We start from the raw sequence: 13,951 nt of genomic DNA, 5'->3' as shown, positions 1-13,951 counted from the left end.
AAGGTTCAATATTGAAGACACCTGGTGCCACACTCTAATCAGCTAATTAACTCAACACACTGCAAAGGCCTTTAAATGGTCTCTCAGTCTAGTTCTGTAGGCTACACAATCATGGGGAAGACTGCTGACTTGACAGTTGTCCAAAAGACGACCATTGACACCTTGCACAAGGAGGGCAAGACACAAAAGGTCATTGCAAAAGAGGCTGGCTGTTCACAGAGCTCTGTGTCCAAGCACATTAATAGAGAGGCGAAGGGAAGGAAAAGATGTGGTAGAAAAAAGTGTACAAGCAATAGGGATAACCGCACCCTGGAGAGGATTGTGAAACAAAACCCATTCAAAAATGTGGGGGAGATTCACAAAGAGTGGACTGCAGCTGGAGTCAGTGCTTCAAGAACCACTACGCACAGACGTATGCAAGAGATGGGTTTCAGTTGTCGCATTCCTTGTGTCAAGCCACTCTTGAACAACAGACAGCGTCAGAAGCGTCTCGCCTGGGCTAAAGACAAAAAGGACTGGACTGCTGCTGAGTGGTCCAAAGTTATGTTCTCTGATGAAAGTAAATTTTGCATTTCCTTTGGAAATCAGGGTCCCAGAGTCTGGAGGAAGAGAGGAGAGGCACACAATCCACGTTGCTTGAGGTCCAGTGTGAAGTTTCCACAGACAGTGATGGTTTGGGGTGCCATGTCATCTGCTGGTGCTGGTCCACTGTGTTTTCTGAGGTCCAAGGTCAACACAGCCGTATACCAGGAAGTTTTAGAGCACTTCATGCTTCCTGCTGCTGACCAACTTTATGGAGATGCAGATTTCATTTTCCAACAGGACTTGGCACCTGCACACAGTGCCAAAGCTACCAGTACCTGGTTTAAGGACCATGGTATCCCTGTTCTTAATTGGCCAGCAAACTCGCCTGACCTTAACCCCATAGAAAATCTATGAGGTATTGTGAAGAGGAAGATGCAATATGCCAGACCCAACAATGCAGAAGAGCTGAAGGCCACTATCAGAGCAACCTGGGGTCTTATAACACCTGAGCAGTGCCACAGACTGATCGACTCCATGCCACGCCGCATTGCTGCAGTAATTCAGGCAAAAGGAGCTCCAACTAAGTATTGAGTGCTGTACATGCTCATACTTTTCATGTTCATACTTTTCAGTTGGCCAAGATTTCTAAAAATCCTTTCTTTGTATTGGTCTTAAGTAATATTCTAATTTTCTGAGATACTGAATTTGGGATTTTCCTTAGTTGTCAGTTATAATCATCAAAATTAAAAGAAATAAACATTTGAAATATATCAGTCTGTGTGTAATGAATGAATATAATATACAAGTTTCACTTTTTGAATGGAATTAGTGAAATAAATCAACTTTTTGATGATATTCTAATTATATGACCAGCACCTGTATACAGGTGGAGCTGGGGAGGGTGGAGGGTTTCTGAAAGCGCACTACAACTGCTACAACAAATGCTGACCAAGTATTTGAAGGTTGAGGAGTGAGCTCATTGGCTACTGATTAGGGCTAATCGAATCGAAATTGCGGTTTGGCTTAGTGCAATTATGACATCGCAAAGGCTGCGATTTTTAATTATAAAAATATGTACACAGCGTGTTAGTGAAGACTCTGCTCTGTGATCAGTAGTAAATGACGCTCCATCTGAGAGCACTGCATTAGAAAAAGCAACACGCGTCAAATATACAAACTTTCCAAACATGAGAAGCTTTTATGAACTTCTTTTCTAACAAGACAACATTTAATGTGTTTTTACTCCAAACTCACTTCATAACGTCAATCGAGTGTTTGAAATAGCATTTTGATTAGCATTGGATTATAAATATACTTTATTATTACGGAAATACCTGAGAAGGCTTGAAGAAAACATATAAACCATGTATTGTTGTAGTCGTCTGTTTATTTTATTCATGTTTAATCAATCAAAGCGTTTCTACCTTCTTTTTATTCAGTCACAGCAATAGCATGATGCCCATTGGGGATTTTATCTGCTCAAGGGCGCCCTCTGGCGTCCAGTATGAAACAGACATGTTTAGCGCCAAAGTAAAGCTCACTCAATCCTATTCAGGGTAAAAATAGGAAAAATAATTTCTCTCTCTAAAGAACTTTGAGGGGAACATATAATCAATATGTTTTTCTCCAGCGTACATAAGTGTTTTTTCCACAGTGGATGCATAAGAGGCACGTAGTTCATATTAAATATATGGACTCCATTTTTGATGCATTCTTCCAGACAAAAATAAAGAAATTGAGACAGATTTTTATCATAATAATATAATATTTGATAATAAATCCTTAGACCTTTCTAATGATTTATAGACATACTGCTTGCATGTTAACAGGTAACCCCACATTTTGTCATACAAGTTTTAAATATTATTTTTTAATTATTATAGTTATATTTATAATTAAATACTAATGCTAAATACTTTAATAATGAAAGTTATTACAACAGTAATATTTCTTATTTGGTTTAATATTTTTATTTAGCAATAATGATAATAATAATAATAAAAATAATTAGTCAAAATAATATATTAGCACAAAATTTCGGGCCAAATTGTGCAGCCCTACAAACAAGCAAAACAAGCCTGGTATCGTTTATATATATATATATATATACACAGTGGGCACGAAAAGTATTCAGACCCCCTTAAATTTTTCACTCTTTGTTATATTGCAGCCATTTGCTAAAATCATTTAAGTTCATTTTTTTCCTCATTAATGTACACACAGCACCCCATATTGACAGAAAAACACAGAATTGTTGACATTTTTGCAGATTTATTAAAAAAGAAAAACTGAAATATCACATGGTCCTAAGTATTCAGACCCTTTGCTGTGACACTCATATATTTAACTCAGGTGCTGTCCATTTCTTCTGATCATCCTTGAGATGGTTCTACACCTTCATTTGAGTCCAGCTGTGTTTGATTATACTGACTGGACTTGATTAGGAAAGCCACACACTTGTCTATATAAGACCTTACAGCTCACAGTGCATGTCAGAGCAAATGAGAATCATGAGGTCAAAGGAACTGCCTGAAGAGCTCAGAGACAGAATTGTGGCAAGGCACAGATCTGGCCAAGGTTACAAAAAAATTTCTGCTGCACTTAAGGTTCCTAAGAGCACAGTGGCCTCCATAATCCTTAAATGGAAGACGTTTGGGACGACCAGAACCCTTCCTAGAGCTGGCCGTCGGGCCAAACTGAGCTATCGGGGGAGAAGAGCCTTGGTGAGAGAGGTAAAGAAGAACCCAAAGATCACTGTGGCTGAGCTCCAGAGATGCAGTCGGGAGATGGGAGAAAGTTGTAGAAAGTCAACCATCACTGCAGCCCTCCACCAGTCGGGGCTTTATGGCAGAGTGGCCCGACGGAAGCCTCTCCTCAGTGGAAGACACATGAAAAAACACCTGAAGGACTCCAAGATGGTGAGAAATAAGATTCTCTGGTCTGATGAGACCAAGATAGAACTTTTTGGCCTTAATTCTAAGCGGTATGTGTGGAGAAAACCAGGCTCTGCTCATCACCTGTCCAATACAGTCCCAACAGTGAAGCATGGTGGTGGCAGCATCATGCTGTGGGGGTGTTTTTCAGCTGCAGGGACAGGACGACTGGTTGCAATCGAGGGAAAGATGAATGCGGCCAAGTACAGGGATATCCTGGACAAAAACCTTCTCCAGAGTGCTCAGGACCTCAGACTGGGACGAAGGTTTACCTTCCAACAAGACAATGACCCTAAGCACACAGCTAAAATAACGAAGGAGTGGCTTCACAACAACTCCGTGACTGTTCTTGAATGGCCCAGCCAGAGCCCTGACTTAAACCCAATTGAGCATCTCTGGAGAGACCTAAAAATGGCTGTCCACCAACGTTTACCATCCAACCTGACAGAACTGGAGAGGATCTGCGAGGAGGAATGGCAGAGGATCCCCAAATCCAGGTGTGAAAAACTTGTTGCATCTTTCCCAAAAAGACTCATGGCTGTATTAGATCAAAAGGGTGCTTCTACTAAATACTGAGCAAAGGGTCTGAATACTTAGGACCATGTGATATTTCAGTTTTTCTTTTTTAATAAATCTGCAAAAATGTCAACAATTCTGTGTTTTTCTGTCAATATGGGGTGCTGTGTGTACATTAATGAGGAACAAAATGAACTTAAATGATTTTAGCAAATGGCTGCAATATAACAAAGAGTGAAAAATTTAAGGGGGTCTGAATACTTTCCGTACCCACTGTGTGTGTGTGTGTATATATATATATATATATATATATATATATATATAATTTTTTTTCATTTGTTTTATAAAATCGCAATTTTAACCAGAAAAATCGCAATTAGATTTTTTTCTCCAAATCGTGCAGCCCTACTACTGATACAGCAGGAACCAATCAGCTGTGCCCTATTGAGAATGATGTGATTGCAAGCAGATTGAGTTAAGGACCTATCAGCCTGCGCCACCTAGAGTTTCATGACAGGACTTTGTAATTACAATATAGTCCACTGGTTCTCAACCAGGGGGCTGGGGCTTATGAGAGGGCCAGAGAAATGTTCCACATGATGACTTAAATAAAGCAGGGGTTCTCGACCTTTTTGACTCAAAGGCCCCCCATTGTCCAAAACATATTTAAAGGCTCCCCAATATAAGTAAAGATATTACTTGTGGTGTTTTGGCTGTAATTATAACAAAGAAACTGGGAGTATTGATGTATTAACCACAAGTAAGTTTGTGAATCCAGAAATATATGTTTCTTATACCAAATGAAAATATAAAGAAAATTGTTTTACCATTATCCACGGTCTCCATAAAAGGCTAGAAGTAAACCAAAGTGCACTGGAGCCAATTATATCTATTCATGATGAAAGATGAATTCATATTGACATCACTAGAGAGAGACGACACAAAATATTTATGCACTAGATATTCAACAAACTACTTTACTCAATCTAGCTGTATGTGTAGCTTGATTATTCTTGGTATATCACTTGTATTTCAGAGATAAATTTAACAAGCTAAAGAAACAAACCAGTCCTTTCTTTCCATAGAGAAATCAGGGTACTGTATAAAAGCCTTTTGTGGTATCTTCAAAGGGACTTGAGGCTTCATGACTCTGAATGATGGTCCAGCTGTGAAAAATGTTATAAATATGCACATGTCACATATTCAGGGGCATGTGTTAATGGCATGTGTGACTGTTTAGACATTTTTCCTTCTACATATAGCTCGTTAAAGAGTGAGGTGCTATGACACATGAAAAGGAGGATGAATATATAATAAGAGAAAATATCAACACTTTTCTTCAAGTCCATCCGTGACCGGGGGTCCGTCAAGCTGCAAACACGTGTATAAAAAAAACAATAACACTTTACAATAAGGTTCATTAGTTAACATTAGTTAACTACATTAGTTAGCATGAACTAATAATGAGCTGCACTTATGCAGCATTTGTTAATCTTTGTTAATGTTAATTTCAACATTTATTAATACTTTATTAAAATCTTGTTAACATTAGTTAATGCACTGTGAACTAACATAAACAATGAACAGCTGTATTTTTATTAAATAACATTAACAAAGATTAACAAATACAGTAAAAAATGTATTGCTCATGGTTATTTCATGTAAGTTAATACATTAACTAATGTTTAATAAATGAACCTTATTGTAAAGTGTTACCAAAAAACACATGTATCATAACAGTACCATTAAACCTGCACTATATTTCAAGTCTTCTGAAGTCATATGATAGAACAGACTTAAATTTAAGTCACAATTCACTGAAAACCCTTCGTCATACATTTCAAATTTCATTTGCACTTTTGCATATTCAACAGTCTATAACAAGACGTGCATTAATAGCGTTTAAAGTCAGACCTGGCTCTGTTTATCTTCACCAATAGACGAATATGCAAAAGTTACTGTTTTGGTTATTGTGTATGTAATGCCCTGTGAAGAAGATAAGCAAGTAAGCAGATTAAAATAAGCAAAGGATTTTGCTTATTTTTGTAAAGGATTAGTAAACTCAGCTAATCAGGTTGTATTAGCTATGGCAAACTGACTACGGATATTTTCAGATGACACACACTTTAATCCACAGCTGTGCTTGGATCTCAGAAACAATTCAAAAAAATAAATAAAAGGAACTAAAGTTGTGTTGAGCACGTGGAATTTTTGCACTAAAATGTTATTTAACACTATAGTAAACTGGGTGGTTATGAATAATTGTTTTAAATAATTATTTTATATTTTTTTACACAATTATTTACATTGATTAGCCCTTGAAAACCTACTATGCTTTTCTTTCAAACATTTTGGCAGTCATTTGTTTTGTGTGGATATATTCATACATTAATTATTCATTTATTTTACCATTGTGAATAAGCAGAGGGCTTCACAACCAATTTGAATGTTCTGTGGGTGAAACTGAATGTTGGAGATGGTAAAAAAACAGTTTTGCCTATTCAAGAGCTCACATTTTAACTTCAAATTTGGAACAACTAGGTTAGACATACATTCACCGGACACTTTATTAGGTAGACCTTGCTATTACCGAGTTGGACCCCCCCTTAGACTGCCTTAATTCTTTGTGGCATAGATTCAACAAGGTGCTGGAAACATTCCTCAGAGATTTTGGTCCATATTGACATGATAGCATCACACAGTTGCTGCTGATTTTTGGCTGCACATCCATGATGCGAATCTCCCATTCCACCACATCCCAGATGTACTCTATTGGATTGAGATATGGTCACTGTGGAGTTCATGTTCAAGAAACCAGCTTGAGATGATTTGAGCTTTGTGACATGGCGTGTTATCCTGCTGGAAGTAGCCATCAGAAGATGGGTACACTGTGGTCATAAAGGGGTAGACATGGCCAGCAACAATACTCAAGTAGGGTGTGGCATTTAAAATAATGCTCAGTTGGTACTAAGGGGACCAAAGTGTGCCAAGAAAATATTCCCACCCCACTACACCACCACCAGCGGCCTGAACCGCTGATATATTAGACAGGATGGATCCATGCTTTTTTTGTTGTTTATGCCAAATTCTGACCCTACCATCTGAATGTCACAGCAGAAATCGAGACTCGTCAGATCAGGCAACGTTTTTCCAATCTTCTATTGTCCAATTTTGGTGAACCAGTGTGAATTGCAGCCTCAGTTTCCTGTTCTTAGCTGACAGGAGTGGCACCTGCCCGGTGTGGTCTTCTGCTGCTGTAGCCCATCTGCTTTAAGATTCAATGTGTTGTGCGTTCAGAGATGTTCTTCTGCAGACCACGGTTGTAACAAGTGGTTATTTGAGTTATTGTTGCCTTTCGATCAGCTCAAACCCGTCTGGTCATTCTCATCTGACCTCTGGCATCAACAAGGCATTTTCGCCCACAGAATTGCCAATCACTGGATATTTTCTCTTTTTCGGGCCCAGATCAGCAGTTTCTGAAATACTCAGACCAGCCCTTCTTGCACTAACAACCATGCCATGTTCAAAGTCACTTAAATCACCTTTCTTGCCCATTCTGATGCTCAGTTTGAACTTCAGAAGATCGTCTCGATCACTAAATGCATTGAGTTGTTGCCATGTGATTCAATTGAGCAGCTAAACAGGTGTACTTAAGGGCAAAATATGTAAGATTTTTGGATTAAAATATCCAAAAACCACTAGAACAATGTTATATATTTTGTTGACTTGTGTACTTATATTATCCCAAATGTTTCCAAGAATGTTTGAATCCAGAGAAATAAGCAATTTTAACCAGGACATGGACGTGTCCGACTGTCCGTGCGTCGCCTATCAATGACATCATACCCGCGTTACCCTCGGTTTCCGGTTTTATTATGTAGAAACCATGGAAACACTAAAGACATTTTAATATATTATGTGTTTTATTAGACAGGTGAGCAACTGTTTGGATGGATACATTCACTGACAGAAAACTAATCATGTTATATAGCTCAATACAGTAAGTCTTATTGTTTAAATCTTGATTTACAGCAAGTACCATATTTTACCATGACTAATATCGATCTATCTTACTGCAGTGTGCATTAAGTGTCTCATAGTAGCTGCCGAGCGAACGCAGAGTAGAGTAACTTTCAACACACAAATGTACCTAATATGATAAAACAGCGCTGCTTCAGCCCACATACTCTTGACCGGAAGAAGCAGAAGCGGCGACTGTGGCATAATAAAAGTTCCGCTGCTCTCGAGCCGTGTGTGTCGCGCTTGTCTATCAATAGCAATTGCTCCAGCGGCATCGTTTCTGCTCGCACAGCACTCGGCCCTGCTCTGCTTCATACTACAGTAGCATTAATAATCTCATCCATGAACATGATTTCTGCCCGAGTCCCGCCCAGGTTCTTTTCCACCGGCTGTGGACGTGAAGACAACACCTCCCATGATTCCGAGAAATCAAGGCGTCATCAAGCTACGGCTTTGTTTTGAATAAGCGACCTCTTGCGGCAAAAATTTATATAGTGTGCCTTTACTAAAGTGCCCAGTGAGTGTATGACAATGATTTTTTTTTTTTTTTTAGCAATTTCAGAGTCCAAATAATTTTGTAATATATATTTTTTTAATATAAAATAAAAAATGGTTTAGTTCAGTACATTTCCTTGTACAGTAAACTTAATCTTCTATAATCTTTTTACATTTTTTTTTTTTTTTAAAAGTGATTCAGTTCTGCAATTATCTGTTGAGTGTCTGTTGAGACCAAGCTTAGATTTGTATTTCAAAACATTCATGAATTACAACCATTTAAGTTTAGATCTATGCTCAAAAACAGGGTGAAATTTAACAGGTTAAAACACGTCTACATATTGTAGTAAATGTTTCAGAACAGAACAGAAAAAAATAAATCTTTAGGTCAGTTTTGTCTGTGTTGTATTCTCTGGAGATTACCTGTGGTAGAACGCGGCTCCTGTGAGCACCATGGAGTATTCGTTGGTCCATTTAGAAGTATAACCCCACCTCCCCTTCCCACTGTCCCAGTAATGGCTGCGTGCTGGGTAGCCTACAATCCGTTCTGGAAAACTTTGCCATACAATGAAGGCAAAATCCACCTGCAAACACAAAGAAGACAGAAGTGCACAATTTAGATTTCATAAGTTCTGAAATAAACTAAATTAAATAAAGAAGTTAAAATTTTGGTTGAATTATTTCTTTAAGAACGACGACACAGTGTTCTTTTCCCTTATCTCTTCAGATTTAAGATAAAACCAAAGTGAACACATTGCTTAAGAAACTCATCAGAAGAGATTAAAGAAGTAGAATTAACAAAAGCAACATTAGCTCTCTTGATAGTCTGTTAAAAGAACTGACATGGGCACACATCCAGTGAGATAAATGGTCAAAAGAGTCAATGAGAGTTAAAAGAGAACAAGCCTTTTTTAGCTCAGCTCTTTATTTAGCCTTGGATTTTTTAATGCCTTCAGACATGCTCCAACGTCAACACAACTGACTTGTCTGCATGCAGGGGATGAGAGCCGTTCTTGCTCTGTCAAAGTCAGCGTGCACACATATTAAAAAATGAACCCTCAAATCAGAGGAAAAGGTTGCAAACGTCCTCCTTAATGTTACAATAGATTAATCGCTGCGTTAGTCGCAGACTCTGAGCCAGATTTATGACATCATGCAAATAACGCGGCCTTAAGGAATTACGGCTTTAAGGCGCATCATTCCAGCAATGCATTGTGGGTGACACAGAAATTTGCTGCATTCATTATGTGTACCAGACCTTGATTATAGATCTGAGCGTGTGGGAAAGATGAATGGCAGGTGGAAACACGGCTGCTTGGTCCGAGAAGAAAGGCGCACTATGATGGCTGATTAATGGGTATAAATAATTGTCTAACTAAATATTTTGGTCACACTTTAGAGTCCTATTCTCACTATTAACTAACTATTGACTATGACTTTTGTCTAAAAAAAAAACGCATAATTACTGCTTAATAATAGTTAGTAAGGTAGTTCTGTCAGGACCACTATAGTAAAAGATGACTGACAATTAGCACATCCATGCAACCTAGGATGGATAAGAGCAGGGAGAGCAGCGATAACCTCCCTTAAAGTAAACAGAACAGAACCAACATAAATGTATTGCAGATTTCATTAATGTTCAATAATTTAATGTACAACATAATTCAAGAAAAATGAGTCTGATTTAAAGAGGAATATCGGAAGGCCAAGTTCTGACTGTGGATGAGAGGAGGAGCTAGGGATGGAGAGGGTAATTAGTTCCTGAGAAACGCGATAAAGCAGCTAATAAAACAAAATGGACCTTATATATAGGGATGCTATGATAGGCGTCGTATTCCTATAGGTAGAGTCAGCTGATACGGGCTTGACTGACGTGACCTGCCAGAACTAACGCTATGCTTGATTTGTTAAGTTTAGGTATTGGGTAGGATTAAGAGGTGTAGAATATAGTCATGCTGAATAAGGCATTAATATGTGCTTTATAAGTACTAATAAACAGCTAATATCCTAGTAATATGCATACTAATAAGCAACCTATTAATTGTGAGAAATGGACCCTAAACTAAAGTGGTGTTTTTTTGTTTTGCAAAATTTTGCAGGCAGAAATGGTACATTGTCAATACTGAAGTGAAACAAGGTGCTTTCTATGGAGCAAATGACGTAGAAAAAACAAACAAACAAACAAACAAAAAACAAGGTATCGGGACCATGAATTAAGAGCTTGTTCCCATTTTTTTTTTTTCCTATATAGGGCCATGTTGTACTAATTTGTTCCCTTGTTGTAGGGGCATGAATTAATAAGTTGTAGAATAAATTTTTAATATGTAGCCACAATATTTTATTTTTTATTATTTTTTTTATTTTTTATTTTTTTATTATCCCTGCATGTCATGTTTGGCTCTGTATTTCTCAGATTTCTGTTAGTAAACGTTCGTATGGGGAAATGTTCCACACTCCTGATTGCATGGATTCCTATTAAAATGATCACTTTTTTTCTGCAAATTTTGCTGAGCAACAATAAATGTGATTGCAGTTTGTGGTCTCTCAAATTCTACCGGTGTTGTGCTAATTTGTTGAATGGCGACACAATATGATGCAACAAAACTAGAATGGTTTTTGTTATAATCAAAGACAGCTGTCTGTACTGTTGCATCCAAATTTGCATACTTATAAGCAGTAAAGTTATGTATTTCAACAGTGTTTAGATGGTACATAAACACCCCAACTTTGGAACATTTTGGACTTTTGGGACTATGAAACTTTCTAAGCTATTGCTACTCATAATTTAATGTTAAAGTTAAAGTCATTATAAAACAGAAGGTGCAACTGAACTATTCTTCCATATTGTGACGTACATAAAAGTGAAACATTGTTGGAAAAAGAAAAAGAAAGTAGGATGGGGGATTGGTTCAGTCCACTGGATGAATTGTTGATTGGTTAGAGGCTGATCTGAATGCAAACTTGCAGTAAATTGTATGAAAGGGGTGGAGTGAGTGATTAGTCACATGGAATTTATGGCTCAGATGATTGGCTTAAAAAAAAAAAAAACACTATCCAAAACTTGAGTTCCCACAAGGAAAATTGGGAATCCTGCACCAGCCAAGCAACTGCCATTGAGATGAATGGGAATGCTAACATCCGCGGCAAGCACACATACACAAAATCAGATGTGCAATAAAGACAAAATGGGAAAACAAACATACAATAAATAAAGATACAAATTCACCTGTGGAAATACACACATTGATGAAATTTATATTACTCTGTCATTGTACTATAACAATTATTACCCTTTCTGGTCAATTCTTCAGGCCATTAACTGCAGCACCGACATCATAACCCATGGGCTCTGCTGTGCTGCTGTTATTCCACACATGTACCTACAGTCTAATGATGCTTGGCGCACAAGAAAAACTCAACCCCTATATTACATTTCCCATTTTAATAAGCCAGTTAATGAGTCGAAACAATGCAATTATCAATTCTGTGGAGCCGTAGCGCTGCACAGTCTTAAAAAAAATGAAACTACTGCTAAATATGCCATATTCTCACATTCTCAGCACTTTTCAATTAAAACCTTCTCAAACGCTTAAAGGGCAATTACTGGGGCAGATTACTGTGCGAAACGAGTAAAAGCTTCTCTCCAAATGTTGCTGGATTTGTCTAAAGCCACAAGAGCTTCCTCACTGAAACTGAGACTCATTAAACTTTTGTAATACGGGTTCTGTAATCTTGTACCGCTATAAAAGTTAAGTGGATATTCTGGCCAGGCAGAGGTAAAGATGTACTGGGTGCAGTTAATAAAACATCAGTATGATGAATTATGAATAGCAGGTTTCAAACACACTCTGAGCTTCGCCACACGTAATGAACTTGAGAAATTAGAAGCTTTCCAACCATCTGATGAATTCTCACCACTTGTGGCACTTGAAATAATTATGGCTATGTCTGAAATGGAATAATACCTTACAACATACTGAATACAGTGCAGTAAATATTGTACACAGTCTACAATTTTTATAGTACTATTATACCATTTTTGTCCTATTATTAGTAGAAAATATAATTAATTTGCATTTTAGTTGTGGACTGTTTTAGAGGTCCAATTAAAAAATATGAGTCAAGAAAAAGATTCAACCTGGTTCATTCATCACAAAAGGAAAGTCAAGTCAAGCACATTGCATTGTGGGATATGGTATACTACACAGTAAGCTCTGTTGCATAAGTAAAGTAAACTGTGCCACTTTTTTCTTGAGTTTCCTTTATACAGGGGGAAAAAAATAACATAAAACCATTATCCCAAATTATATTTCAGAATTTCTGCTATCAACTGAAGCATCTGTAAAATAAAGTCATAAAGTTGTTCATGTCAAATGATTTATATTTCAAAAAATGTAGCCAGAAAATACTTACATTAAAATATATGTAAAAAAAAAAAAAAAAAAACTTTACTATTATAATAAAATAATAATTAAGAATATTCAATAATAATAATAATAAATCCATATTCTGGGTACTCATTTTCTCGAAACATTTAAAAATGTTAAATTCTTGATTAAAAAACAAAACAAAATAAGTTTACAAAACAATTCTATGTTGAACTGACAAAACATATTAGCATTGCAAGGTTCAAGGTCGCAAGGAAATATGAAATGTTGCTCCTCAAACATTGTGAGGCTGAGGGAGGTTCCTCAGTTCATTGTGAGAAAAACCTTGATCATTTTCTTTGAATGATGAGTTTGTTTTTTCCAGTTCTTCCTCAGAATCTTCAAAGAAATTTGGTCCACATTTCAAAATTTTATACGAGACCAGACCTCACTATCACTATTAGACTCAGTGGCACAACTTACCACACAGCTTCTGGCACATTTTATATAATAATAACTAACCTTTACTTATGATTAATAGTTTTATACATTGGCAATTGAATTTACCAACAAAATTATATTTTTTGCACATAGATAAAATTGCTTTGACATAAATCTAATTTTACTTGCCATGTAGAAAATTCACTTTGACATGCAGAACAAAACAACAACAACAACAAAAGTTGATCACAACTACAGGCAGGTGTATATGAAGGGATCTTTGTAATTATATGGCCACATGATAAATAATTCTCTGTCTCATACAAGATTTACAGTTGTGTACATCTAAAGATTTGAAAGGATTAGTTCATTTCAGAATTAAAATTTCCTGATAATTTTTAACGGCTACCAACGGATTGAAGGTCCAAATTGTAGTTTAAATGCAGCTTCAAAGGGCTCTACATGATCCCAGCCAAGGAATAAGGGTGTTATCTAGTGAAATGATTGGTGATTTTCTAAATAATAAAAAAAACAAAACAAAACAAAAAAACCTTTTTTATCCACAAATGCTTGTCTTGCACTAGCTCTGCAATGCACCACGCATTACGTAATCACGTTGGAAAGGTCACGCGTGACGTAGGCAGAAGTACCAAG

General features: G+C 37.0%; 1 protein-coding gene across 3 annotated transcripts in view; it reads right to left on the bottom strand.

Moving 5' to 3' along the window:
- Nucleotides 1–13,951, bottom strand: part of LOC127502442 (exostosin-1a) — a 337,216-nt gene that overhangs the window by 9,602 nt on the left and 313,663 nt on the right. For all 3 annotated transcript variants that reach the window (XM_051875375.1, XM_051875376.1, XM_051875377.1), the window contains one exon: nt 8,913–9,073. In XM_051875375.1, the coding sequence (XP_051731335.1) occupies nt 8,913–9,073 (161 nt within the window). The remainder of the gene's footprint in view (nt 1–8,912; nt 9,074–13,951) is intronic.

The sequence above is a fragment of the Ctenopharyngodon idella genome, chromosome 20 (assembly GCF_019924925.1).
Source record: "Ctenopharyngodon idella isolate HZGC_01 chromosome 20, HZGC01, whole genome shotgun sequence".
NCBI classification, from domain to species: domain Eukaryota; kingdom Metazoa; phylum Chordata; class Actinopteri; order Cypriniformes; family Xenocyprididae; genus Ctenopharyngodon; species Ctenopharyngodon idella.
The sequence above is the reverse complement of the archived record's forward strand: the minus strand, read 5'-3'. Positions and strand labels throughout refer to the sequence as shown.